Source organism: Pteropus alecto, unplaced genomic scaffold, assembly GCF_000325575.1.
Source record: "Pteropus alecto unplaced genomic scaffold, ASM32557v1 scaffold80, whole genome shotgun sequence".
Lineage (NCBI taxonomy): Eukaryota > Metazoa > Chordata > Mammalia > Chiroptera > Pteropodidae > Pteropus > Pteropus alecto.
The window spans coordinates 2,394,742-2,422,546 of NW_006430460.1; the positions used below are offsets into that span (position 1 = coordinate 2,394,742).

At 47.3% G+C, this 27,805-nt stretch overlaps 1 protein-coding gene across 2 annotated transcripts in view; it reads left to right on the plus strand.

The window, feature by feature from the left end:
• FLT1 (fms related tyrosine kinase 1) overlaps positions 1-27,805 on the plus strand; it is a 130,501-nt gene that overhangs the window by 56,304 nt on the left and 46,392 nt on the right. For both annotated transcript variants that reach the window (XM_025046906.1, XM_015590144.2), the window contains exons 11-13: positions 952-1,060; positions 6,603-6,911; positions 11,317-11,463. In XM_025046906.1, the coding sequence (XP_024902674.1) occupies positions 952-1,060; positions 6,603-6,911; positions 11,317-11,463 (565 nt within the window). The remainder of the gene's footprint in view (positions 1-951; positions 1,061-6,602; positions 6,912-11,316; positions 11,464-27,805) is intronic.

Below are 27,805 nucleotides of genomic sequence, written 5' to 3' on the forward strand. Positions count from 1 at the left end.
ATTTTAAATATGAAAACCTTACTAGCTTTTTCTTTTTTTTCTTTTTTCTTTTTACATACAGTATGTACTACTTTTTTTGCAAGGTTGAATTGAATTTTAAAACTCAATAATTTTTCTGTATTGCTAACTTTTGTCTTAAAAAAAAAAAGACAGTAAAATGCGAGCCGTTAAGCTATATCTGTTTTGTTACTTCTTGAGACATCACAGTTTGAAAAAGTGCTTTCAAGGTCACACAAATTTGACTCCTAGTGTTTCTTTAGGGGCTAATTTCTCAAATAGCAGCACTAAAATCTAGTGAAACGATATTGTGTTAATTCATAACTTACACCCTCATTTCCTAGATCAGGAATGGACAGACTGAGAAATTCAGTAACTCACAAACACATGCAACAGTCATAGTCAGGAGTTTCTGGCCTCTGTCAGCATCATCGGGGCTGCAATGCCACGTTCTTTGAGCACATAAAAGAAATAGTTCGGCCAACCTTCCTCTCTGTCCTTGCTCACCTAACACGCCCATTGTAGAACCAACCAGCAAAGGCTCCTGTCCCCAAAGTGCATCCACGACCTCAGGTCAGCCAAACAAAAGATGGGCTCGGCCTCACCTGTCCTCACTGATGCAGAACTGCCCACCTCACAGAGTAGGACGTGCAGTCCCGCATCCCAGCTTCAGGTCTGTAATTGTCACGCCAGCAGCACGAGATAAATAAGCCTGAAACCCTCATGCGAGTCGGATGTCACAGCCCCCGGTCCCCTGAGGACCTGCTTTCCTGTTATTTTTCCATTCTTGCTGGGGCTCGGCACGGAGAGAGCTTCTGGTAACCACCACCCATGCGGTACGAGCTTTGCTGAATGAATGGGATGTCTGAATGGCTCTGACCCTCAGGAGGAACTCTGGGATGTTCAAATAGCTCTTGGTCCTATCGCTAGCTAAAATGTCCCTTACTTTTGCAGACGGCTAGCACCTTGGTCGTGGCTGAGTCCAGAATTCCTGGAATCTACACTTGCATGGCTTCCAATAAAGTGGGAACAGTGAAGAGGAACATAAACTTTTATGTCACAGGTAAGTCACACGCCCTATGGCCACCAAGACAGCCTGGGGACTTCGGCCCCTCTTCAAATCTTGATCACTTTATAGATTGAGTGACTTTTATTTAAAAAAACAAACACTGTTCCATGGAACTGTTACACTTCGAGTTCCTTCATCCTTTGCTCGCGGGAATGGTCTTCTACATCACTGAGTCTCCCAGAGAGTGACTTCTCTGAATTCTCTCTCAGAGCCATTCGTGCATGTCCAGGCTGGGCTGTGAATGTGGGAGCTGGTCATGCTCATGTTTTGACTCCCGTCAGCACTTACTTAGGACAGGGTCTGGCACACAACAGTTGTTCAATAATAATCAAGGAAACGAATTATAATACATGTGATGACTTTCCATTTTTAACCAAGAAGCTAATGGTTTCACAACTTCATTTCACCATTTTGGGAAATGAGGCCACAAAGACCTGGACCTGAACTTCACTGACGATAATTAACAGGCTAATTTTTGGTAACATTTAAGAATTTTTAGCTTTAAATATGACAGTCTCTGCAAGTCTTAAAACTTTCAAGGTACACAAATGGCACTCTCTGTGTCCCTCCGTGGGTACAGGAAGGAAGTAAGTAGCTCAAAGTATAAAAACAATTGCCTGGCTCCACACTCCCCCAGTTTCTGAGGAAACCTGGGCGGTTTGCCAACACTCTGGAAACTTCGCTCTGTGTGGGGCAGGCTGTGGCAGCTGCCTGGAGCGCTCCAGAAAGAAGCAGGCAGGTCCAGTGCTGGGAGACGCGTGGGCTTTCAGGTCACAGGGAGGCTTCTGGCAAGCAGGCCACGCCTCCGAGGAGCTGTGCTGTGGGTGACACCCTGAGTGGATTCTCAGAGTGTCAGAGCTGGAAGGGATGTGAGAGGCACACAGCAGAGCCACCCTGGACATCAGTCCGTCCTCCCACGTCTGAGACATGGGCAGGAAACCAAGTCTGCATTCACTCCGAGCAGCAAAGCCCTTCACTTCGAGAAGGCTGTAGAGAGCCATTTCACAGGGGCTGCTTCTCAGGTGACGCAGACGGACGAGGCACAGACATGTGTGCTGTCCTGTGTATGTGGCCGAGAACGGGGTGCCATCCGAACCCGCGCCCGTCTGTGTGGTTTAGGGCCCAGAACACTGAGTGATCCCGCTCCGTTCTGAACAGTCACCGGCTGACACGGTGAGCTCGGCTCTGTGCCGGGCCCGTGGGGACAGCAGCGAGGTCCTGTCTTCCTGGGGACGTGGTTTTAACACCAAGGAAACGAAGAAGAAGGTTAAATGACACAGATGCTAGTATTGAAAGGCATGTGCAGAAGTAACGTGACAGCCGAATCACCGACGTAAGCCAGCGCTGTCCGACAAAAATATAACGTGAGCCACGTCCATCATTTAAAGTTTTCTAGTATCCAGAGTTTTAAAAAGTAAAAAGAAAAACATGAAATTAATTTTATTTCACCCATTATAGCTAAAATATTATCATTTCAACATGTCATCGATATTTTTTAAAATATCAGACTGCTTCGGTTTTTAAATTTTAAATTCATTAAAATAAAATGGACTGAAATCCAGTACTACGGTCGCACTAGCCGCACCTGACGTGCTCGACAGCCACGTGCATCGTCCAGCGTGGCTCTGGGCCTTTGAGAAGGAAGCAGGGCCGGCGGGGACCCTGGGTGTGAGGAGGGGCCACACCCTGTGAGCGGTTCGGATGTCAGCAGAGCCAAGGCCAGAGCACCAGTGGAGGCCCCCAAACCAAGCACCGCATCACCTGCAAGTTCCAAACCCAGCGAACGAGCTGTTAGATGTGTTTGGTCTCTGGGGACAAATACACCTTCACGGTGACCCGAAAGGTGAGGCCCAGATGTGGAATCCCGGGGCCCCTCAGCGTTCCACGGCAGAGGGTGGCAGTGCCTGGAGATGTGGATGGAGCGCACCCTGGTGCCTCGGGGGCCGGCCTGCTCGCCAGAAGTCCCCCTGCGACCTGACAGCCCACGCGTCTCCCAGCACTGGACTCACCTATCTTCCCTTCCCGTTCCCGGCTCCATCCCACCCCGAGGGGTGCCATGCACCCATGTGTATGGTCTCCCCAGCCGTCATGTCCAACCCACAGCGCTCACGAACAGTCCTCCCAGGGACGCAGAAGTGTCGTGCTCAGCGACAAGGGGTCAGACCTCGGAGGACAGACGCGTGGAGAGACAGGAGACCTGAGACAGTCTGCAGACGGACTTGGGGACTCTGGTGCCCAGCACTAACCGCAGCACCAGCGTCCAGCCCGTCCAGCCCACCGGGTCCATCCTTGCTGTGTTGTACACCTGCACCTGGCCTTGCTGCTGCCGCACGGCCCCAGCTGGCAGAGCCGATGGCCAGCTGGACTCAATGTCCCCCCCACCTCCCGCTGCTTTATACAGTTAAGGACCTGGAATGAATGGCGGAAACCTTGCTAGACCCCAGGGGTTGTCCCCAGAAAGGAGCAGTGAGAATTCAACGCAAACATGTGGACTCGAAGCTCACGCCTTTTTTCCTCTAGAAATTCAAGAGCCTGAATCTTAAAACGGCGCACGAATTCAGCCAGCCAAGCCCCCACTGCCCGCCACAGATGCCTCTGAATTCTTCTCTACCCGGCCTGAAAAGTTCTAGTTTTGCTTCATGATAAATCTTTCGCTTACATTATTTCTAAACCGATTATTATCTTTTTCTTACTCAAATTTTTGTCACGAGATTTACTCTCACTAGAGATGAGCCCGAACACTCTTCCGAACGTTGCACCCTACGTGTCTGTTTTCTGAAAAATGAGCGTGTATGTGCTCAGTTATACGTGGCCTAGTGCGGGCAGTGCTTTAAAAGATCCACCTAAAATGTCACCGCTTTAAGCCCAGATCTAGATTTGGATCTTTACGGATCCGCATTTCAATCATGCTGCCCCGCCTTGACATACGGTACTTGGAGGTGCTTTCCAGACTCATGGAAGCTGGTTAGCCGTGGCCCCCGGAATCCCACCATGGCTGCGCCTCTGAACTCTGCCATCGCCTACACTTGGAAAAGCAAAACTTCCTCGTAGCCGCTCACTTTCCTTTTAGAGAACGTTACTTCCGTTCTTCAGGAGGAGAGAAGCCTTCTCTATTTCCACCTGACAAGTGGGACGCCTTTCGTCCTTGTCATTTCTATGCCTGCCTCTTTCATGAACTGCGTGCACGTGCGACCAGTCAAGTGAAACCGTCTAGGCGTAGGGGGAAGCACTCTCCTGACGCCGCGTGAGCTGCCACGCGTGTGGAACGTGTCAGATGGATGAGGGTGCGTGGGTGCTGGCGGTGCCGCACTGACTCTGCGAGACGCTGAAGTGTGGGAAGCTCTCTTGTGTTCACTCGGAGAGTCAGAAGGCAATTCTTTCTTGGGTCTGTTTTTGTACTCAGGCTAAAAAAAAAAAAATCAACGTGAATTAAAGGGAAAAGTCCCTCTGGATTCATTAACTCGTTTAGGACATTTTATTTATCGTCTTCCATGGAGTGACCCTGAGAAGACATCGTCGTTTGTAAGAGGCTGTCGCATGATGACAGACGCGGAATTTGCCTCGGCAACAGTGTCCCCCGTGTGAGAAACAGACCTCGAAACCTGTTCGGGTCTTGTCCTTCCCCTGGGTGTGCGCTGCGCTGTGCTGGCACTCGGCATGACGATGGGTGTGTTAGCAATTACTGAGGGTGAGACAGGAACAGCGCTGCCTTATCTCCCTGGTTTCCCAGTGCCACTAAATGCATTTTATTTTGAGATTCCTGGTGGTGCTTGGCAAAGATAAACAAAATCTTCCATCAGGAAACCTGTGAGCTATTTCCACAGGAAGTTTCAAATCACTAAAGTAAATAGAAACTCTCTACATGATCTTGGTGGTGTTGCTTGGGCTCCCTTGGGCTCTAGTACCAGGATGAGACCTCGTAAATGGAGTCTGTGGTCTTTCAAGAAATGCCCTGATTGCTACCAGTGCACAATACTTCTGTTCCAGTATCTGTGTGAAAGGTGATGGCTGGCGTTTTAATCCTGTGCTTGGAAAATGTCCCAAATATAAAAAGATGCTGAATTAGAGGGGCTATTTCTGACACCTTATTGTTATGTTAAAAACGACTGTCAGCGGCTTCTGCATCTTCTGGCACATTCTTAAATTTTCTTTTTAAAAGCAGGAAAGCCTCCACTGGCCTCCTCTCTCTCCAGCCACTGACAGCCCCAGAAGCCACTGTCACCCCCGCTCCCAGGTTTCAAATGAATACTTTGGCATTTCTTCAGACGTGACACTTTATAATAAAGCCAAAGCCCAGAAAAATCAGAAAAACAAGCAAAGTGAGATTTAGGAAAGAGTTGATGCGATATCTAATTTTGGACTATTGTCCCCTGAAGGTTTAAAGGTTTCTTTATAGCTTTGTGCGCAAAGGATAATAATAATAGCATAACACAGCGCTTTTCATCTTCAAAGTACTTTGTAAAATGTTGGCCCAAATTCTTTGCTCAAATACAGATACACCACGAGTAACAAGCGACGCGAGGGGTTTGAGAGCAGGTCAGTTCAGGGCCAGCGGCCAATGGTTTTTTTAAATCCCCTGGTGAAATGGTCCAGAATGACAAGGCAAGTCCCATGCGGAAGCCAAACGGTGGCCCAGGGGGAGAAGGCGGCGGAGCGGGGCTCGGGAGGGGTCGCCAGAGGCCCTGAGGAGATGGGATGAAGGTTAGCCAGGGAGGGACGTCAGAGGAGATGGCTTTTGATGACAGTCACATTCAGAAAATGTTTAATAAGCTTTGGGGAGTAAATCTGATTTTGGAAATGATCCCCGCCGCCCGCCATTGCCCCCACGTTGGGATCCGCAGCTCTTCTGGGTTAGTTGTCTGCATTTCCAGAAGGAACTTCGCTCTCTTCTGTCTGAGTGGATCGGTCACCGTGAAAGGGGGCCTGAGCAGGGACGCTGGCCCTTCTCCGTCCCCTCCGCCCTCTGGCTCGGCAGAAGGCAGGGACAGTGGAGAGAGAGCACGGGAGGCGGATGCTGTCAACCCGGCTGCAGGAGACTGGGGGGACTGGTTGCTTTTTTCTAGGAAAGCCGAGGGTTAAGGTGGCGTCTGCTGGCACGACCCACGGCCCCCGGTGTGCCCCTGGGACTGCTTGCTCTCACGTGTTCACCTCGGGTTTTCAGCACAAATCGCTGTTATTACTTCGCTGTTTTGCCCGTTTTTAGCGGTGGTAGCTCTGTACGTGATAAAGGAGTGGGGAACGTGGTTATCGTCCCAAGTCGTAAAACAAATTCCACTCTAAAGAGCCATTCTGGGCGAGTAAGGAAAACGTCCACCGGACTAACTGCCCCGGTCGGCGCTTCCTGCCCCGCGGGAGGGGCTGAGCGGGGTCCCGCCTGCTGCCTTCTATCGGGTCCCCTCAAACAGTAAGATCAGTCGTCACCCTTCCGAGGCCGGTGCCGCGAGAACTCAAGTAGGAACGGTTCTTTAGATCCGACTGCCTCCGGGTGACACGCCGGTTTTTCTATGAACTCATGTTCTTTCTTCTTCTTTTACAGATGTGCCGAACGGATTCCACGTTACGCTGGAGAAGATGCCCACGGAGGGAGAGGACCTGAGACTGTCGTGCACGGTGAACCGGTTCTTGTACGGAAACGTCACGTGGATCCTGCTGCGGACGGTCGGCAACCGAACCGTGTGGCACAGCATCAGCAAGCAGAATCAGGCCGTCATGACGGCCTTCTCCATCACCCTTGACCTCGTCATCAGGAACGTGTCCCTGGAAGCTTCAGGCACCTATGCCTGCAGAGCCAGGAACATATTCACAGGGGAAGAAATCCTTCAGAAGAAAGAAGTTACAATCAGAGGTGAGCACTGCAACAAAAAGGCTGTTTTCTCTCGGATGTCCAAATTTAAGAGCACCAGGAGTGATTGTACCACACAAAGTAATGTCAAACATTAAAGGACTCACTCAGAAGTAACAGTTGTCTCATATCATCTTGATTTATTGTCACTGTTGCTAATTTTCCGGCCCAGAGGAGATGCTCCTCCCAAAATGAGTTTGGAGATGACAGAGTAATAATGAGCCCCAGGCCCGCGCCGGCCCCCCAGGCCGAAGGGCGCCCGGGGGCGCGGCTGGATTTGGAGGACCTCGCAGGCACACTCTGTGCTTCTGCTCTTTGCTGTCTTCTCCTGCCTGATAAACAACAACTGGGAACCGGTCCTTTCCTTCCGCTTTGATGCCAACCTCTTTTTACTGTTAAGTTTCAAAGCTGCACAAACCGAATAATTTAAACAGATGCTGGTTTCTGCCAAAGACGGACATGAATAAGTTAACTTTCCAGCTCAGAATGAGTACAGTTGAATTTGAGACTCTGTTGGACCTCTGCCTGGGTTTATTTTGTACTGTTTCATCTGCTCTTGATTTGTAAATAGCACCTGGATAGCAAGTTATAACGCTTATTTATTTGAAAATGCTTTTTTTTTTTTCCCACATTAAGCACATTAATAAGCTGGAGCTTCTAAAATGGGCCCCGGGTGCAAGATGTTGGTGTAATTCAGAGGTATGAAGGGTTTATCGCAGTATGAATCATGAGGATCCACCCAAATCGAGCCCGCTTCCCTCCCCTCGTGCAATTCCAGGTAGCTAGTCCAGGGGGCGGTGTCCTCCTCGCCGCCTCAGTGGACGGAACAGATGAGTGACGGCCCCTGAAAGAAAGTGGGTCACGCCTTCATTTTAAATATTTGTGTCCCCTGGTTATTCTTTTAAAGAACTTTATCCTGTTTAATTGATGGCATTCAAAGGTGTACCACAATCGATTATCAAGGAAATAAAGGCTATTATGATCAGAGATTTAACGCATTCTTCTAAATGTAAATCTATAATCTGTCCACTAAAAAAAGTCCACTTTCTCCATAAGCCTGTGTTAATAGGATTTTTGTGGGGATTAAGAAATGGCAAAACTACAGAAGCAGAATTCAGAGTCATTGAAAAATGGATACGCCATTTTTAAATCGAGAGAGACCATAATCTCTTATTTTAAACTTGCATTTGGGGGCAAAGTGACCTTTTTCACCAATTTAATATGCATTGTTTTGTTGTTTTCATTTATGATTGATCATTATATGGGATTTGCATGAACTATTGGAAAACAAACTATAATGACCAAAATAGTACGGCTGAGAACACAGTGGCTGAGCCGTTCAACAGGAGGTGACAATGACAACCTTCCAGGCTTGGGAACTCTCTAGGCCGTTTCCTACTTTAGGTAGCAGACTCTGTCCCACGGCTAAACTTGTCTTTCACGTGGGAATTGCTTTTGTCAAGTGTGAAAGAGTAAACAATACCATTTCCAGAGCCCCTGAAAGCTCTGAAAACAATTAGCAACCTGGAAGTTGTCAGCCCAAAGGAAAGAATTATCAATTGTATCTCAAAATTTTACCTATGGCTCTTGTGCCTGGCGTCTTTGTTCATTATAAGCCAGCGTGTTCCTTCAGGAAACAAGGCCTCGGGACTGCAGAACGGGGAAGCCTCCATTTTTATGAGAGCCGAACCAGCCGCTGATTTGGGGAGTGGACTGGACATGCAGAATCTTATCATTTCCTTCCCCTTAAAACTGCAGTTTTCGTGGGGAAGGGGAAGGCAGGGTGCTCATATTTACAGGAGAAGATTCTAAGAATTCTGTAACCGATTGTTTGCTGTGTAATTAATCCTTCTGGACAGTTCCAAAAAGAAAACCTTTTTTTTTTTTTTTTTTTAGTAGTTACTCTTTTGGGTGTGGAGTAAGGGGAGGATACTGGGAAAAAGAGAAAGGAAGAGAGCCCAGTGTGGATGAGGGAGATGGAGCAGTGGGCATGAGGCTGGTTCCTCGGCCCCCGTTCCAGGTGGAGAACGGGAACCCATGGACGGGACACTGGGCCTGACACGGAAAAGTGAAGCGGCGACCGGGCGGGGGGCTGTCTGTGGCCACTGACGACGGCAGGAATGTTCTGTCGCTCCTGATTTTCTCTGTGTGAAGGGATCGGCCCCACCTTGTTTATGTTTGGAAAGCAGCTACCTGTTTCCATTAAATAACAGGTTCAAAAACAGGGGCTCAATGTTCCTGCCTTATCTAAAAACCAAAATAGATGACTAAAAAGTGTAGACTGGAAACTGATAAAATGATTCCTTGGTTAATTGGTCATTTAGAAACTAGCCAAAAATGAGACTTTTCTCATAGGAGAACATTTTTTCAGAAATGGACACAAAGGAAAAAAAAATCATAATACCATATGTTTCAGACTTGTTTATACGAACTGTGTGTTTGAGATTCCTGGGTCAACTCTGTGGGCTTTCTGCTGCTTCTCTGGTCTGAAGTCTGTGTAGGACAGACGGGGCCTGTGGGAGTTCTTCGTGACATTTACGTTAAAGTGTTCCTGTGTTGGTGACCCTAGTTTGCAGCCATGAAAACGAGCTGGGTGTTGCGGGCCCTACATTCAGAGTTCCCTTGTACCACAAGGCCTGTGGGCAGTGACAGATTATCTGGTCACTCTCAGTGCGTGGGAAACAGTGACCGTGCTCAGAGAAGCTGTTACAGTGTAGCTCGGTGAACGGAGTTTTAAATGAGACATGTCGGAGTTGGCTTGCCACGGCCACTGTAAGAGCTATCAAACTGAAGGACTTGACAGATGGCTGCAGTTTCCACTAGGAAAAGCTATTTGACAGACTGCGCAGGATGCAAACGCAGAAATATTACAGCACTTCTGCCCGGGGGTGAGACAGAGTAGGAAAGAGAGCGAAGCAGGCAAGACGATCGGCGCTGTCGTCCACTCCACACGCTGTCTGGAGAGTTCCGGAACCACAGCGCTTCCGGCAACATGCTCCTTTGCCTTCAGAGTTCATTTTGTACGGAATGAGGAAAGACGAACGATCAGCTACGGAAATCAAAATGTAATGAGAATCTGTTTCTCCTAACAGGTAGTAACCCTGCCCTGTTACGCTACATCCACATGTTATAAGTTACATGACAATACACTTTAACCGGAGAGCTCTAAATCGCTTCGATGAATGCTAATCCTGAGAGTTTCCTGCAGGAGTAAAGAGAGAGAGAGGTGTGGGGACCCGGCAGGACGGCGGCAGGGGCACGGAAGCAGAGCCATGTGTCACCTGTTGTAGTGCTGTAATCACCCCTGAGCTGCTTTCACAGCTTTAGGACAATAAGACGGGAGTCAGAAATGGTCAGAGAAAGCTCGTACTGTGTGACTGAAACCAGTGACGCAGAGTGTGTAAGTCATGCCCAAACCGTTTCATTTCTCTTCCAGGGTTTGCTACGAGGGGCAGACGGACGATTTGGGAGGGTGGGACAGACATCATTCCTTTATTCTTTCCCCTTGGAAGCTCGAGCTACCTACCCATCCACCCCCGCCTAACTAGAATGTACACACATCAGCAGGACTGACCGGTAGACACCCCTCACACGGGCCCTGGGGTACTGCTGTTTGGACGTGGGATTTTAATGTTGTAACGTACCGCATCCTAATGTATTAAATTCATTTTGTTGTACTACATGAGTTGGGATTTTATTAAAATAAATTGTATTGTATCATATTTGTATGTTTTAAGAGAAAATAATATAAAATACAATATTTGTACTATTATATAGTGCAAAACCCGCAAATCTGTGCCTCTGCCTCTTGAATGAACCCTTCGGTGGCTTGCATTTGGTACGGGAAGGGAAGAAAGAAAGAATCAATAAAGCTTTCAAAGTTCAAAAAATTCTCCTGTTTGGTCTGTGACCTTACGATTTAGGTTACTGACAGCTGAGGAACACAAACTGCCTTCACAAACACGACAATACAGACACTTACGAAATCATGTTAGCTCATCGTCGCCATGCTATCTATTTATAGAAAAAGTCATTGCAAAGCTACACCCCACATGTCTTTCCTGTCCAGTTCCTAAAGTATGATGCAAAATCCTTAGGTTTTAGAAAAGCTTCTCTCAAAAAAAAGAAAGAACACTGATTGGCCAAGCAAAAACCTTGGTAGTGAAATCTGAAAATACGGAACTTAGTTCTTGATTTTACTTTGTGTTCGAACGACTTTCAATTTATTATACCAACTTAATAAAGAGGAAGCGGGAGGTTAACCATAGAAGAGAAATTGAGGGGAAAAAATTACGAATGAAACCTTACGGCTGAGCTTTGCTGTTTCTATATAAATTTCAAATGTCGATGTGCATGGACGAGAAGAGAAGGAAGCTGACGAGTCATGACAACTCTCTTTGTTCGCTAGGTCAGGAAGCACCGCGCCTCCTGCGGAACCTCAGCGACCACACCGTGGCCGCCAGCAGCTCCACCACCCTAGACTGCCACGCTCACGGCGTCCCCGAGCCTCAGCTCACCTGGTTCAAAAACGACCACAAAATACAGCAAGAGCCCGGTAAGTGATGCTTTCCTGTGCTCACGCTTTCTCATCGCCCCCTCTCCCCGTAAGGTTCCTGCCACCTCCATCCAGCAGCTGGAGCACCTGTGGGTAGAGCTGCAGAGTGTGGGGCTCCAGCTCATGCTTCTGCGAAACGAGGACTGTGCGAGGCAGGTCTTCTGCAGACCATTCCTAACCCGGCAGAAAGGTCCTCCTGTAACCCGCTTTGTGGGGCATTCAAAAAGAAACGGTCAGAGCCACTCAGGAGAGGCTTCGGTTCGCCTGGGCAACGGGAATGTGAAGACTAGTTCCTGGGCTTAAGGTTTAGCAGAGCTCTGAACAACTGGCACAGATGAAGTTCGCAGCGGGTTTATGATCTTCTAAATTCGCCTATTCCAGTTTTAACGATTTGGTAAAAAGAATATTTTAATGACATTTTATACTACTGGTAAAAAAAAAAAAAAAATCTAAACTGATGGTCCTGTGTGCATTTTCCCCTCAACAAAAAACGGCTCTATGCTCATCCTCCCTTGCCTTAAACTTGACATTCTAGCAACTGCCACACTCGGAGGTCACTGCGCATTGCACACGTAACATTACGCTGCACCCCCCATGCTGTTTCTGTTCCTGTGGCCCCTGGAGCACCTGCCCTTCCCACACCCCTGAAGACACAGACAGGAGTGTCTTACCTACCTCCTGCACGGTGGAGGCAGGTCCTCCATGAGTCTTTATTATTTACAAACGTTTCCATGCTCTCTTATTAAGCTGTTTTATAGTCATCCATTCGTACGCGTCTGTATTGTCTCTGCACGTTTCTGCTGCTCTCTCTCTACACGTTATCATCGTTCAAGTATATAATCTCACTGCAGTGTGTCATCATATCAGGCCCTCACCCTGAGGGCTGACGGTGTATCTGGGTCTTATTTGCATCTTGTCTTTTTATCCTCAGAACCTGGCATAGTGCGTGGCAATCGATAAATGTTTCATATGTGAATGAGCGAATGAATGAATGAATGAATGGTTTTCGGAAAATCTTATTCTATCTTCAGCTAGTTCACCTGGTAGCACAAATGCCTAGACTTGGTTTGGGGATGGGGGGTGAGGAGAACTGTATCATAGAATTTTTAAAGCTAAAGGGACCTTTGAAATATCTCTAGTCTCATTTGTAAAATAGAAAGTTTAGGCCCAAAGAGATAAAGCGGTTGGCCCAAGATGACACACTAAGGCGGGCAGTTTCCTAGATGACAAATCCTCTGAGTTATTCTACCAAAACTAAAGGATGAATGAATCCGTGAATAAACAGCTGCTGAAACCACAGCGGTGACACCCTCCCCTCAGAGTCAGGGCTCACATCCAACGCCCAAAGAAGCCCTGTGCCGAAGCAGTCGGGTAAACCGCGGTTTCAAACTCTGCGCTCTCTCGTCTTCCTGGGTCGCGGAACGCATCTTGTGAAATGTTCATGTCAGACACTGGGTGACTCTTTGAAAGAAGCACATCGGACCTAAGTTCCGTTTTCATAACTGGGATGTAGGTTAAAGATTTCATAACTGGGATGTAGGTTACAGTTGAACAAATCTGAAAACTCGTGACCATCCAGGACTACAGGATAAGTGGGAAGAGACTGTCCCACGCCAGCCGCCACAAACGGAAAAACCTGGGCACTCGGGGAGGCTTCGCGCAGCTCTGCCTCCCAGGTCAGAGCATTTGGGCATCTCGCTCGTCTTTACGCTCTGAGCCTCCATTCCCTCAGTTATCGCATCGGGATAATACTGACCGCTGCGCGGGCACGTGGCGAGGTGTAAATGAGTTAGCATAACTAAGCTAGCACGTCGTCATGACTTAGTAAATGCCACTTTCTGGAGCCACTTCGTGTATATAGAAATTGGCCAGTGAGTTGTCAGAATTTGTTGGAAGGTGTCCGAAGGTTTAACAAGACCGCTCAAACGTCAAGCAAGTCGAAATCCGATAAAGACACCTTCCTCCCACTTTTTTTTTTTTAATCGTCTGAGGGCTAAAAGAAGAGTATCGAAGAGTCTTATAGAAATTCTTATAAAAATCTTTAATAAATATCATTCTAATAAGCTAATATTAGCACTTACTGAGTTCAACTGTACAAAGTTGCCAATTTCATGTCTTCCCTTTATTCACTCTTTAAAACTACTAGAGCCTTTTGTTTCTTAATTTTCTGGAGATAATCTCTGACATGTATATAATATTTATAAAGTTTCACACGGAAGAGTCCCACTTGAGGCAGCAAATTCATCAGCCAACGCGGCATGCTCTGTGACCAGGGCCCTTTCGTTCACACATGTAGATATGTTCAAAAACACCAATTCCTTGTGATTACTTCTTTTTACAAACCTCTGAGTAAAGGTTCCAGGTGTCCAAATTGATAACCCTTGATTCACTGGTCGTTCCAAAGCTGAAACGGGAAAGCAGCAGGCCCGCGGCCGGAGAGGCGGTCGTCACACGCTGAGCCTCTGGAAAGCCAGACTGAGCCCGAGAGCCCCGAGCACAAGCTGCGCCCCTCAGAGGCCCGAGAGCCTGGCAGCTCGGAGCGAGTCTACGCACTGACGGGATTTCAGTGACCTTGGACCACTGGCAGGGTCCGGCCCATTGTCATTGTTGTTTGTTAAGTGACAACTTACTCTAGTCCAAAGAAAATACAAGAGAGGAAGCAGGGCACACACAAGGGCTCACGCGCTAGACGGGTGGCCACGAAATGCCCGCTGACAGGACTTCGGAGGGACGTTTTCGTCCCTCCACATTTCCTTCCAGGAAAAGCTTTCAGTGGGGCACGGCCGTCCCGTAGGAGAAATGCAATTTCAAGAGAGCGTTCTGAAAGCTTAGCAGTAAAGTCCTAGGCCAAAGGGCACCCAGCAGGGACGAAAGGGACCCCCAGCCAGCAGGCGCAGGAAAGCATGTGCACGGGGACATGAGGCAATGCCACCAGGGCCCCCAAACGAGAAGCAAGCAGGCGCCCTGGAGAGCACACTGCCCGACACCCCGTGGAGAGGGCACCTGTCGCCCAGGACAGCAGGCTCCCCGGGCCACCGGCTGGGCACCCCCCTGCTGATTGGGACCCACCCCCTCCCCTGGACAGCCTGCTCCCTCACCCCTCCCCTCCCGCAGCCTCTGGGCCAGCGGCTGGCCCCCCACCCCGAGGGACCCTTCTTTGACACCCCTTTCTCTGCTGTCTGGGTGTCACGATGCCTGTCACAGACCACATTACTCACTTGTTCTCGTTCTACGTGTGCTTATTTTTAAAATCTTTGAAAATAGACATGATATCTTAATGTCTCCGTTATGAAAAAATATAAAGACTGATCGAGGCTTCACCAGGTCCCAAGCACTGTTAGGAGATGTACAAATATCTCAGTTAGCTTTCACAGCTGTCATCGGAGGCAGGCGCTGGATGTTTAACTTAACTGGCACCTGTTAGGCACCTGGGCCCGTTTCGAGCACTTTGTTAATATTAATTTGTTTACCCCTCAAAACAATTCCGTGAGGTCTGCTAAATCGGTATCCCTGGTTTACAGACTCAGGACGAGGAAGCAGAGACAGACAGGACTATAACTTGCTCCAAGTCACAGAGTCAGTGGGCCGCTGACCAAGGTCCCCACCAGGAGTGACTGGGTGGGGCCTGGGCTCCGCACGCTGCATGCGAGGCATCACTCACAAGAGGACAGACAGGCACTCACTTTAAATGACCTTGTGGGCATCAACAAGCATGTATTTAAAACAACAACTATCTTTTCATTCCCAACCCTTAAAGCTAAGCTTCCTAAAGACTATAATTTAATTATTTATTTTTAAAAATGTAAAGCATAATAAAGATATTTAAAGTATTTTTTAAGAAGTGGAGATGCCATATATAAAGTTAAAAATTACTTCAAACCCAAATCCAGTTACTTTTCAGTTTTAAAAGGTCCAGAATTCCTTCCATATCCATAAATTCAACAAACGTTTATAAGGCATCGCTTTATGAATGATTTAGGTCTGATGTGGTGAATACAGCAGTGAAAAAGAAAACAAATCCAAGTAACTCAACATCTGAAGCAAGTAGTTCACGTAGGTGTTTAAATGAGGACAGCTGCTTCAAGCAGAAATCATGCGTGTCCTAACTTATTCACTGTCATCAGGTCAACTGGGCACGAGACTTAATGAAGCCAAAAATGGAGTAAGGTAAATTAATAAGTGGGACAAATAGAAATTATCATGGCTCAATCACAGGATTAAAATATCTTTAAATCATTAGATAATTGAAAAAACACATCCTTTGTGCTTCATTCAATCCTCCCACCTTAATGCTGCACACACAGTAGGTTCTCGGTCGTCGTTAGCTGAACACAGACAATGGAAGAGAGTTAAAGAGGAAATAGAAAATATGTGCGAAGAAATAAAGGCAGGAAAACCTCCAAATCAGAATCGAATAAAGAATCAGAACCGAATAAAGAAGCAACTGGGAACGTTAGGCGGGACGGATCGGGTGCGAAGAGCTCAAAGAGGGCGGAAGCTTGAGACACGTTTACTCGAAAGAGACGGGTGCAAAGAGACTGGACCAGCTCCAGTGAGTGTAACATAAAGGCCTGGGCGTGAAGGAAAACTAACGTGAAGGGCCGACGCTGAAAACACCACCCGAGAGCCTTCGTTGGCGACACATTCCGCTGGACAGTCCTGCTGACCACAGTCTGATTCCTGGGGGGCACACAGACAGTGCAGCCCTTGTAAGAAGCATTCATTTCTGCTGGGCTGAAAATGTAAAAGCTCTGCAGGCAGACTTGGGGCCATGGTCTGAGGTCACCTTGGAGAGCATGGGCCTCCCAAGAGTCTTCATTACTTCTCCGGCCCGCAGCCCAAGGGACCGGCAGCTCCTCCACACGATTGAAAGTCACCTTTCTACCTCGCACTTCCCAGACTCTCCTGCGAGGTCCTGAATGTGTTTAAAGGACATACTGGATGAGCAGGCGATGCTGCCCGCAGCTTCCTCGATGGTGGCGCTGTTAAGGAGTCAGGAGACACTTGCGAAGCGGGTATGGTGAAGGCCTGTGTAGCCTCGTTTACACCAGGGCAAGGCATGAATCTTCGCACAAATAACCGTGCAGAGACCACTGGGGTTTCTGAAAAGGTCGTTAGACTATTTTGGAGAACAGAAGGCAATACTGACCTGAGATGTTTTCGTAAAGCCTGCCTGAACCCACAATCCCATCGTCAAACCATTACCTAAATTTCTATGGCAGCGAAACGTTTCTAGAATATTTTAAGATTAAAGCAGTAGGATTGGAACAACAAGGCATTTAGAAAGAATAAATTCTGTCTTAAGTAGACTGAGGTCGGAACAGGAGAGACTCACTCTGACGCACCGATTTCCTTCTTAAATGGCATCTCAGTCACTAGGACTGCCTAGTGACCTAGAGGGACATCTTTCCTGTCATCACTGTATCACTGACGCCAAATATCTGCACCCGGAGTGCATATTCAGGTCGAGGTGACCTGCTATGCTCGTAAGTGCAGGGACAGAATTGTATGTGACGTGGAAAGTGGTTTCCATAGATCTAGGAAAGATCGTAAGGAAAAGGACAGGGAGAGATGAACGAGAGTGTTCATGCCCAGGGATAATACTCTGTCACCCTCAGGCTGTTAGAATTAGTGGCTTTGCTTGATTCTTACTGAGAATACAATTCCGAAACGTCAAGCATCTTCTGCAAAACTCGAGTAGTAATTGCCTTTCGTTTCTCACGAAACCCACCCTTATGGTGCCTTAAGAAATACTGCGGAAAAGAAACGGACCCCACATGCCCAGCACGCATGCAGCAGTGCGTGGGAAGGTGGGCCGGCCGCTGGTTGTCGCCTTCACTCAGCCAGTCAGCCTGGCTATGTGCCCAGACCAAGGGGGGCCTGGCTTCTCCAGCGGATACACCAGTAGCTCCCTGCTCCTGCTGGAATCTTCAGACATGCTCTCAAGGTTTAGATGTACCTTGAGGGACATCCACGGGCAGTGCCGCAGCTCCAAGACTCAGTCCCCTCCTAAGGGTCAACTTCCCTTCAGAAGGTGAGAAAAAGGGGTGGAGTTAAGGCGGGGCAAGTGGGGTAACCGCGGGGAAGATGTACGACCTGCAGGCACAGCCAGGGCTCGGAGCTGCAAGCCCACCCTCCCCACCCCTGATGAAAGAGTTGTGGCTTCGAGCATGGCCCTAGCACAGTGAAAACAGAAAACGTTACCGCATGCCCTGTGTAGCTCTGCAGTGACCGGCTAACATCTGGCTAGTTCAAAGAGACTGACGGGTACAGCTTGAGAGTTCCATGGTTCACGTCCAGGAAAGCAAAGTGACCCAGGAGTAAAGTCCCATTTAGTACTGGAAATCAGTACAAGTTGTTTATGGAGAATCAGTCTTGGGCCCAAATAAATCTCTCTACCGTCGAGGTCCAGCTAATTTAGGTCCTGCGCAGGCATACGCGGCACCGTGTCCATGCCTAATGCTTTGCCCAAAGAAAATGTCTCCATTGTCTTTTCCGGCACAGCAACCTCATCCCCATTCTGACCAGAAAAGCCTGGGAAGCTGTTAGCCACAGCCAGACCCAAAGACGGGGCACACATCAGGCGACACAAACCTATTCACATCTACGGCAGGGGCCCCTACGAGCTGATTAAGTGTGGGTTGTACGCTTTTATAAAGTCCTTGAATTTTCCATGAAAAATTTACAATGTAAGAAATAGGCGAGAAATTGTAAATGTAGACATCACTTCAGAAAGAGCCTCTCCCTTTTTTGTTATTGTGGCAAAATACACACGACACAGATGTTACCATCGCAACCACGAAGGCGCACAGCCCAGTGCCGCTGCGTGCACTCGCAGCGCGGGCCACCTCCACGACGGAGCCTCGGAACTTGTCCAGCATCTCACAGAGACCTCGTGCCCACTCAGCCTTCTCCCTTCTGACTGTCAAGTGACCTCTTCTGATTCCTTCCGCGACCTCTTGCAACACATGACACTATAGTTTGACATGGCCAAGGTCAGCAGCTTGTTTTGTCTGAAGAGCAGTCGATACTTGAGGGACCGGAAGCAGGGGAAAGGAAATGGGGAACGAAGAAAAGCTAAGAGGAGAGATGTAAAGAAATATGGGCCGTGATGGGGGACGACGGAGGGTGGGGTCCCAGCAGCCGTCCAGAGGTCTCAGGGACTGCACCGTCCAAAGTCACTCAGCCCAAAATCAGAGCCCCTGCTTGGGCTTTCAGTGGGAGGGGGTCTCAGTCCCCAGTTTACTCTGATGGCTGGGTGACTAAAGAGGGAAAACGCACGCGTCATATTAGACAAGTCTTCTCAGTCACTTAGCAAAATGATTAGATGAGGTTTTTTATTTTACGCGTCTAGAATTTGCAAGGAACCCCGCCTCTCTCCAAGCACAAACTTGAAACCGTTTAACCAGTACCTGAAGTGACACCTAGCAGTGCAGCTGGGGTCACCACTATGCCCGATTCGATTAAGGAGAGTATGCACACATATGACCTCAGATAACCTGCTCAGCGACCTCTGCCCATTGCTTGCCTGACTCAAATCGCTGCTGAGAAAGTCAAATTAAGAAAGTGTATTTCCCCTCCACGCCACGTCCGAGCGATAAGCTTGATGTCTGTATAATCTCCTGCTACCCAGGAGCCTTAAACAGTATGACCGTAGATTAGTTTACGTAGCCATCGCGTTCAACTCCATCATAATTAAACTGAAAAATAAAACACAGAAAACATACTATATGTCATGCCACTCCCACACACACACACACACACACACACACACACACACACTCACACACACTCACACACACTTTATAAGGGGCCAATATTCTGATGGCATGAGTTTTGACTAGTCTTTTTTTCACTTTAATCCAAAGTTGTATAATCTTGTAAGGTATAGACCTTTCCTTGCTTTAGCAATATTTCAACATTCTATATGTAGTCAATAGCAAATGTTTAAGCATTTGGATCTAATATAGCTTCTAAATTCAAATTCAATGGCTCTTTGCTGATGGTAAAGAAGCCTACAATTTCGTTTTTGTAAATACCGTTATTTAATTAATATGAACTACGTGAATACATTGTCATTGTAAAAGATTACACAGCACAGAAACAGAATGAGTGATAAAAATCTCCCTTATGGAGAATTAACACATGATAACTGCTGATGTGTATTTTGTCAACAATTTTCCACTTTTTACCTATATATGTGCATATATACAAGTGTAGGGTACACACACACACACACACACACACACATGTGTGGGACAAATGATAGATGGGATTCAGTCATACATTCATTCAACAGCTTTGCATTCAGCAAGAGCCAGCTCCACTCCAGGAACACAGTAGGTGCAGGAAAAAGACACGGACTTTGAATTTCCGTTCTCGTGGAAAATTATAGGTAGTAAGTTTAATGGATAAAACTACAAGCGGATAGCGTGCGATCGGACAGTAGCGACTGCTGGATGAACAGACAACGGATCACAGGGAGGGACCTGTCGTGGGTTACACGGGAACGCCAGGAGCGCTGAGATGGCACTATGCGGTTTGTTTTATGACGGGCTTTTGTCACAATATATCTTGGAGATATTTGTACGTTAGTACATATTATTCTGTTTCACTCTTTTTAGCAGCCATACACTATAATATGGCATATATTCCCATTATTTAGCTATTCTTGTACTAATAGTATTGCATTGTGTAAGAGATTAACCTTTTCCCTGTCTTAAAAAGGTCACAGAAACAGAACTAACTACATACACACAGAAAGGCCACTGCAGGTGAATGGCTGTATCCTGCAGTATACATGCATCCAGCCTCATGGGGGTTGGGGGGTGGCAATCTGAACATACCACAAGACCCGATTGGGGAAGGGATAAGTGCGTGTGTGCATACACATGTGTGCATTCACATGTGTGTGTATTCACAATTTATATACATACACAGTCGATAGCTATGGTTTTACAGCTAATAACCATAGAGTTAGCACCACTTGACGCATCTTTCAAGACCATTGGAGGGGCCTGAATCATCCTGAAATACTTAATTAGAACAAAGGCAAAGTTCACAGTGAAGAGGCACGAAAACATTCTTCATTTCTAAACGTTTACAAAAGACATGTGTTTTGGGCACGGTTTCCAGGTGCTCGCTTCAACCATAAGCCCTCCAGGCCAACCAGTTTCCAATGTCCTGAAAGCGTTTGGAAACTGCTGTTATCATAACCGAGTTTTGTAAGTTAAACAGCGAAGCACTCGACATTACCCCAAACGAAAGGGCCTTTGGTTATGGCTTTCCCCCTGTTACATGGAGAGGAACATTACACCGATTTTCACCACTGTCCTCAATCTTATCCCTTTCTAAGAGTTCCTCTTCTTTCTCTGTCTTTTCCATGGCTAAAGAAAAACCAGTCGCGTTGGGGATCACACTGCCCATGAGATTTCCTTTAGACCATGTGTCGTAAACATCTCACAATTCTCTTCCAACCTAACACGTTGTTTGTCATCACAAAGGCTGCTGTTCACTATATCTCAGATTATCCCAGACCTCGCCATCTTTTTTTTCCTTACATCTGCCAAGGCTTTGCCATGACGCTTGATTTATAGGGTAAAATCTTCCACAGAGAAGGAAGAAGCCTCACAGTGGCCACTGAAAACACTGGAATCAACCACCTTTTTAGTTCCACTTAATGAATTCATCATCCCTCATTTCCCAATGTCGTCGGCCTATGTAGTTCATTAAACTTGGATTTCTGTTCCCCAGACATAGTTTTCCAAACCTCCAAACTTAACAGGATATATGAAACCTCCTTTGTGCTCTTTGTGGGAAGTCAATCAGACATCCTGTCTCTAATTTTCCAAGGTGACCTCTAGCCATCTTGAATCTATAGCTACAGTACCTAGGACTGTATACAGCAGCAGCATCATAGCTACCATTTATTGAAAATACACCAGGTGCCAACTTCAAAAAAATTATCATTTAGTTAGAGAGCCAAGACTGTCAGAACCATGACAAACAAAATTTACTTTTTACTTCATCAAAACAACAAACACATTAATTATGTACCATGAGTCATCTTGTTATATTCTAGAGAAAGTGAAACGGGCCTTACCTTTGAAAACGTCCACACAGTAGGTACAGAGTCAACTGGTGATGTCCACTGGATACGAATTAGCACCTCGGACGGGGGTGTCTGGGATCGGTTTCATGAACGGATGTCATTTGAATTGGACTTTGATGGGTGAAGAAGAGACTTTTAATGATGACAATTAATTTGGCCACATTGGATGGACGTAATGTTGTCTAAATCAGAAGCAGAGCAACGGAACAGGAGTCACTGGTCAGACTAGAGGCCAGTTTAGGAAAGCGATGGGTCAGAGTTTCGTGTCGGGAATAAGAGGCAAACGCACGGTGTGCCCGTATGACGTCACGCAGGCGGCCCGTAGCTCTGCAGAGCTCCCTACTCGGTGATACATGGACCAGACTCCAGCCCATGCGCTGCCCTGGGTGACGTGGCGCTCACCGGTAAGCGGCAAGACTGCCCTTCGTCTTCCAGAAAAATGGGAAGAAATACAACTTTTTGTAAAGTCCCTTAAAAATGCTAAAAACTGAAGAGGTTGGACATACGTTTAAAATTTAGATTGCACCCCATGGATAAATGCGTAGACCAACATCACAAACTCTGAGCCGCGAGCCCCATCAGCAACCAGCACGGTAGGTGAGTCTCATCATCAGATTCCTGGGAGTACACGAAACGTGCTCAGGGTGAAGCATTCCTTGACCCTTTAGGGCTGATGTTTTAGCAGAACCATGAAACTACCTGACTTTGCAACTCTAAGCTCTAGGAGCTGGAGCGCCTTGATGGGAGGACGATGCAGGTAACCGACATGCAGCTCTACAGACTGAGGCGAACTGGCCCTTCTGCGGGCTGCAAGTCAACACTGCCGTGTGGGGGGTCAGCACTGACCATACCGGAGCCCCACGACCTTCGCTAACACTGCAGAGCTCACTCCTCTCCTCGCCCCCTCAATTCCCATTGCCATTGTCTTGGTTTACTCGGACATTTGCTCAGTCACCGAGCATCAGCTGTTGGCTGGCACAGCACTAGATACTAAGGACTCAGTAACGAATGAGGCAGAGTGACCGCTCCCCAGAGCCCAGAGTGGAGTGGCCGAGCAGGACAGTCGCAGGCTTACTACCAAAGGGTGAGTGCCAGAGCAGGGGCACGCACGAGGGAACACAGCAGCACCGAAGGAGGGGCTCAAGAGCATCGGAAGACAGCTTCCGGAGCAGCTGATCCTCGGGCTAAATAACGAGCAATGCCAATCAAGCGGCCGGGTCAAGAAAATGACGTGTGCGAAGACACCGAGGCCTATCACGAGCTGCCAGACGAGTGCGGCTCGCACCATGGATCCACGGGGACAGAGCAGGGGCAGCGGCTGGGAGGCTGGCGGCCAGATCAGGGAGATCTCTGCTCAATAAAGAACACAGGAGCGTCTCTGCACCTGCACCCTCAACGCCAGAGTCGCGTCTCGCCTACCTGGCACAGGCGTTGTCACTGGCCCTTGCAACAAATTCACATACGTCGATTTGGTTCCCAACATCTAAAAATTCAGACTTCTGTCTTCCCTTTAAAACTCAGAAGACAATACTAGACTCGAATTCCCAAACTTCAGCTGACTAGAGCGAATGCACCACCCGTGGACGGGACTTGGGCCTTCTCCGCTCCACAGATGACACCCCCACCCGTCCTGTTATGCGCCTGGCCCCTGAAGACAACAACATTTGTAAATTCTGCCCTGGGGCCTGTGACCCAACCTGACAGGGTCCCTGCAATGAAGGAATAAACCAGAAGTACCCCCGGGATTGTCACGTCCTAGTGGCTGGCGTCACCTAGGCAGTCCCTCCAGAAGCAAGCGGCCTACGAGAAAATGCCCTCAGCAATGCAACGTAGAGCAGCACGTTCCTAAGTTAGACCTAATGACCCACGCTGAAGGCCAGCAACAAAGTTCACACAGTGACTGGTCCAAGAAACCAATACCCTTTGGCATAACCACAAACATTACAACATATCTAGGATTAAACACACACAAAAAAAACAAGGTAATTAAGGAGACGAATCATAAAACCACCAAATGACATAAAAGAAGAGCTAAATAACTCAAGGATATTTGATATTCTTGGATGAAAATATTAATTATTAAGTTAAACCTTTTTTGACCCATTTTTATAGGTCGAAATATTGGCAATTTCATTTGTTTCAACCCAAAAATAAAAACGACTTTCCCCCCAACTGTTATATAATTTCAGTGGAATTCTCATCAACATCCCAACAGCACTTTCCACAGAATTTGACAAGCTAACCCTGAAATTCGTATTGAAGGGTAAAGGGCCGAGACAGTTGTGAAGAAGGGGTCACGCCACACCAAATATCAAAACGTTACCAAGTAATCATAACTTGTGTGGGACAGATAAACAGATAAACGGGTCACTGTGAACGAATAACGCGCCTAAGAACAGAACCAGACAAATATGGAAACTTAGTATCCAACAGAACTGACACAATTCAATGGAAAAAGAGCAGATTATCGAGTAAAAGCCGCTGAGATAATTGGCTATTTATATGATAAAAATCACATTCTTACCTCACATCATACACGTACTCCTCTCTCCGAAAAAATCCAGGTGGATTAAAGATCTAAAAAAGAACAGACAAAACTCTAAATAAATCCTTTAAACAGATTTTTTTTTAATTTATAGAAGAAAGCATATAAAGGCATATACTTTCTTTACATCAGAGTAAGAAAAGATTCTTTTTAAACAAGTAACAAAAAGCGCAAAAGATAATGGAAAACATTGATAAATTTGACACAATTTTAAAAGCTTTTGTACTAAAAAATCCGCCATAAACAAAGTTTAAAAGACTGTTCGTGGAATGCAGGAAGACTTGCAACACATTTCACCAACAAAGGATCTGTAGCCAAAACACATTTAAAAAAAAAAAAAAAACCCTAAAATCATTGAGAGAAAGACAAGTAAGCCAATAGAAAAATGGGCATAGGACATACACAGACGATTCATAGGAAAAGAAGCCTGAATGGCCAACAAAAATGAACAAAGATGTTCCGCCACACCAGTAATCAGAGAAATATAGATTAAACCCACAGAGACATGCTATTCTGCACCCAGCATATTGCCATCAGTTCAAACATCTGACAGTACCAGGCATCGGTAAGTACACAGAGGAGGGACAGCTCTTACTCACTGCTGGTTAGAGTGTCAACTGATGTACTTTGAAAAGTGATTTTATTATATGAGGGAGCTGAAATGGGATTACCGTATAACAGCACAAGGAGATGCACATAACGGTGTAGACGCGGCTGCGTCAGATGTGCATCACGGCCACCTCTGGACTAGCAAAAAACATGGCAACATCAAAAAAAAAAAAAAAGTGACAACTACCTAACTATCCTTTAGTAGAGCAGTGGATTTTTTAAGTCTGTGGCTTCTTTCTACAATGGAATATCATACCTCGGTTAAAAACGAACTCCATCTACATGTATCGACAAGAATAAATATTAAAACATTGCTGAATAGGAAAAAAAAGTCGAAAAAGTACACATACTGCATGATACCATTTATTTAGAATTTTTAAATTCACAAAACAATATTATATATTCTACAGAGATACATGCCTATGGAGAAAAAGCACAGGCACATCCATGAGCATGACACACAGCAACTTCAGGACAGTGGTCCTGGAAAGCGAGGGGGAGGGACTTTATTCACATTGAGGGGGGTGTCGTCTGAAGCAAACGGAAAAATCTTTATGCCTAAAGATGTTAATTGCATGGTTATTTATAGTGCAAGCAAATAAATATGACCAAACGCCAATCAATAGGATACATGAGCATAACGAATGATTATATTAAAAGTATGTGAGCATGGGGGACAGTTATGCTGCGATCGGTATTTAAAGTTGTATAATCTTAGGAGGAATCTTACATTTCACTACTGAATCTCCCAGCACACTATCGTACGACCTTTTTCTCTCTTCAAACCTCCAGAGTCCCTCCTCTTCCTGAGTGTAAACAGATGAGTTCCTCTTATTTACTGGGAAACTATCACCAAATTGTCCAATTTACCTGTCCCTTTATACTCTGCCGTCCTTCCTGTTAAAATGAATTAACTGTCTCTACGCCTATCCGAGGCCAATTCTGGTCAGCAAAGTCCACGTCCTGTCACTTCTGCAGGATTTCTGGCATTATTCCTTCTGTCCCCTGCATCATTAACGTCTCTCTCTACCCCTCTCTCTTCCTCTCCTCCCACCTCCCCACATAAGCGTACTATAAAATTTCACATTCAACAAAACAATTTGATCGCTTGGCTTCGTGTCCTCCAGCTCCGCCCCCACCATCGCCACTTCCCCACCCCCCGCTCTCAGTGACACTAATCTGGCTCTCCCCCACTTCACTGAGGGGTCGCTGTCAAGCGCAGTGGTCAGGGACTGCCCTTCGCCCTACCCCAGGGCAGACTGCGCAGAGGGGGAGGCCTCTGTCCTTTGTGAACGCCCCCTCGGGTTCCGGGAGCCCCACCCTGGGGGACTACCTCTTCGCAGTCTCTGTCACTGCCTCCTCTTCCTCTTCCCCCAGAGCCGGTGCTCAGACTCCTTTCTTCTTCCCCAGGACTCATGTCCGTCCATGAGGTTGGTTTCCGTCCCTGTGGCTCTCCGGGCCTTCTGTGTGTTGTGCCACAGAGCTGTCCCTAACCCCGAGCTCCTCCCTGAGCACCTAGTCGGCACCTGAACCCTGCTGCCCCACAGGAAGGGCACCCAGCTGTCCAGGTCCTTAGCCTTCACCACCCCTTCGTATGGAGCACACGCCCATGCGTGAGCGAGCCCGAGGGTTCTGCCTTCGGAAATACCACTGAAGCCACCAATTCAACTCCTGACACAGTCGCTCCACTTCAAAAGCCACACATCTTTCACCCCACGACTTCAATAGCAAACTAACTGCTCTCCCTGTGCCCACCTCGTCCCCATACGGCCCTGGAACCTCCAGTGGCCTTCTTGCATGCTTAGAATAGAGTCCCACGCCCTGCCTAGCTCTCATCGCTCCCGGGGGCTTATTCCCGCCACACTGGCCTTCTCACTGTGCCTTGAGCCCACCTTTGCCCCAGGACTCCTGTGTGACTCCTTTCCAGAGCTTCAGACTGCTCACTCTTCCGTGTTTCAGGTCTCTGCCTGGACGTCACCTCCTCAGAGAACTTTCCTGAAGCAGCCGACCTAAAATCGCCTTCTCACCATCCTTAACTCACCATCCCCTTAACCTGGTATATTTTCGTCTCGGACTTCGTTGCTACTTGCAATTACATTATTTATTTGTAATTCTCCAAAGCTATAATTAAGCCCTTTGTAGGCAAGGATTTGTTTACCCTGCTTATTATTGTATCACCAGCATCTAGAATAGTGTAATAGTAAGAGCTCAAAAATATTATATAAATGAACAAACTGTAAAAACGTCCACTTTTAAAAGACTAAAGGCAAAATATCAAGAAAGTAAGATTGTACATTTCCTTTATGCTTTCCAACAATTCTCAAATTTTCTATATTGAATATATCTTTTATAATCTGGGTGAATACAAACTATTAAAACTAACAGAACATAGCCTACAGTCTGTCTGGCCAGGCCCACTTGGCCAGTGCTCCAGAACAAGCGATCGATGACTATTCACTCCAGCGTCACGCCTTTTCTCCAGCCTTCCTTCGTCCCTTCACCTCCGCTAATTCTTCCAGCCTCCAGTCCAGGCCCACCTCCCCCATGCCACCCTCCCTGAGTGCTCCTCTTCTTACCCGTCTCCCTGCCTGCCCCAGACTCTGCTTTTCACTGGGCACGTGCTACATTTAGTCATTCTCATTCACTAGATATTTTCCGTTTGCTCGTGTAGCTCTGTGTCTGAGAGTGAATGAGAGTAAGAGAGAGAGAAAGAGGGAGAAAGAGGGAGAGAATGTACAGATGTGTGTTACTTTTCCTTCCTCACCAGACACCATGCCCCCACACCCCCACCCGCCCCGGGGCGTCTAACACAGACTCATTAAGGCAGAGTCCCCATGTGATGAAGGCTTGGTGCTGAGGCTCCTGGGGCTGGAGGCCGGGTCCGCAGACTCCTGGGGCCCCTCCCGGGACGCCAGGCTCCACGGTGGCTGCGGAGCTGTGTCCGCTACACACTCACTGCGTGCTGCACACTTGCCATTCGTTTTCCCATTTACCAAGTGGGAACTGCTTGCACATTAAGACTGAGGACAGTGAAACTTAGCAAGGTTAAGTGACCTGCCTCAAGTGACAAAGCTTCG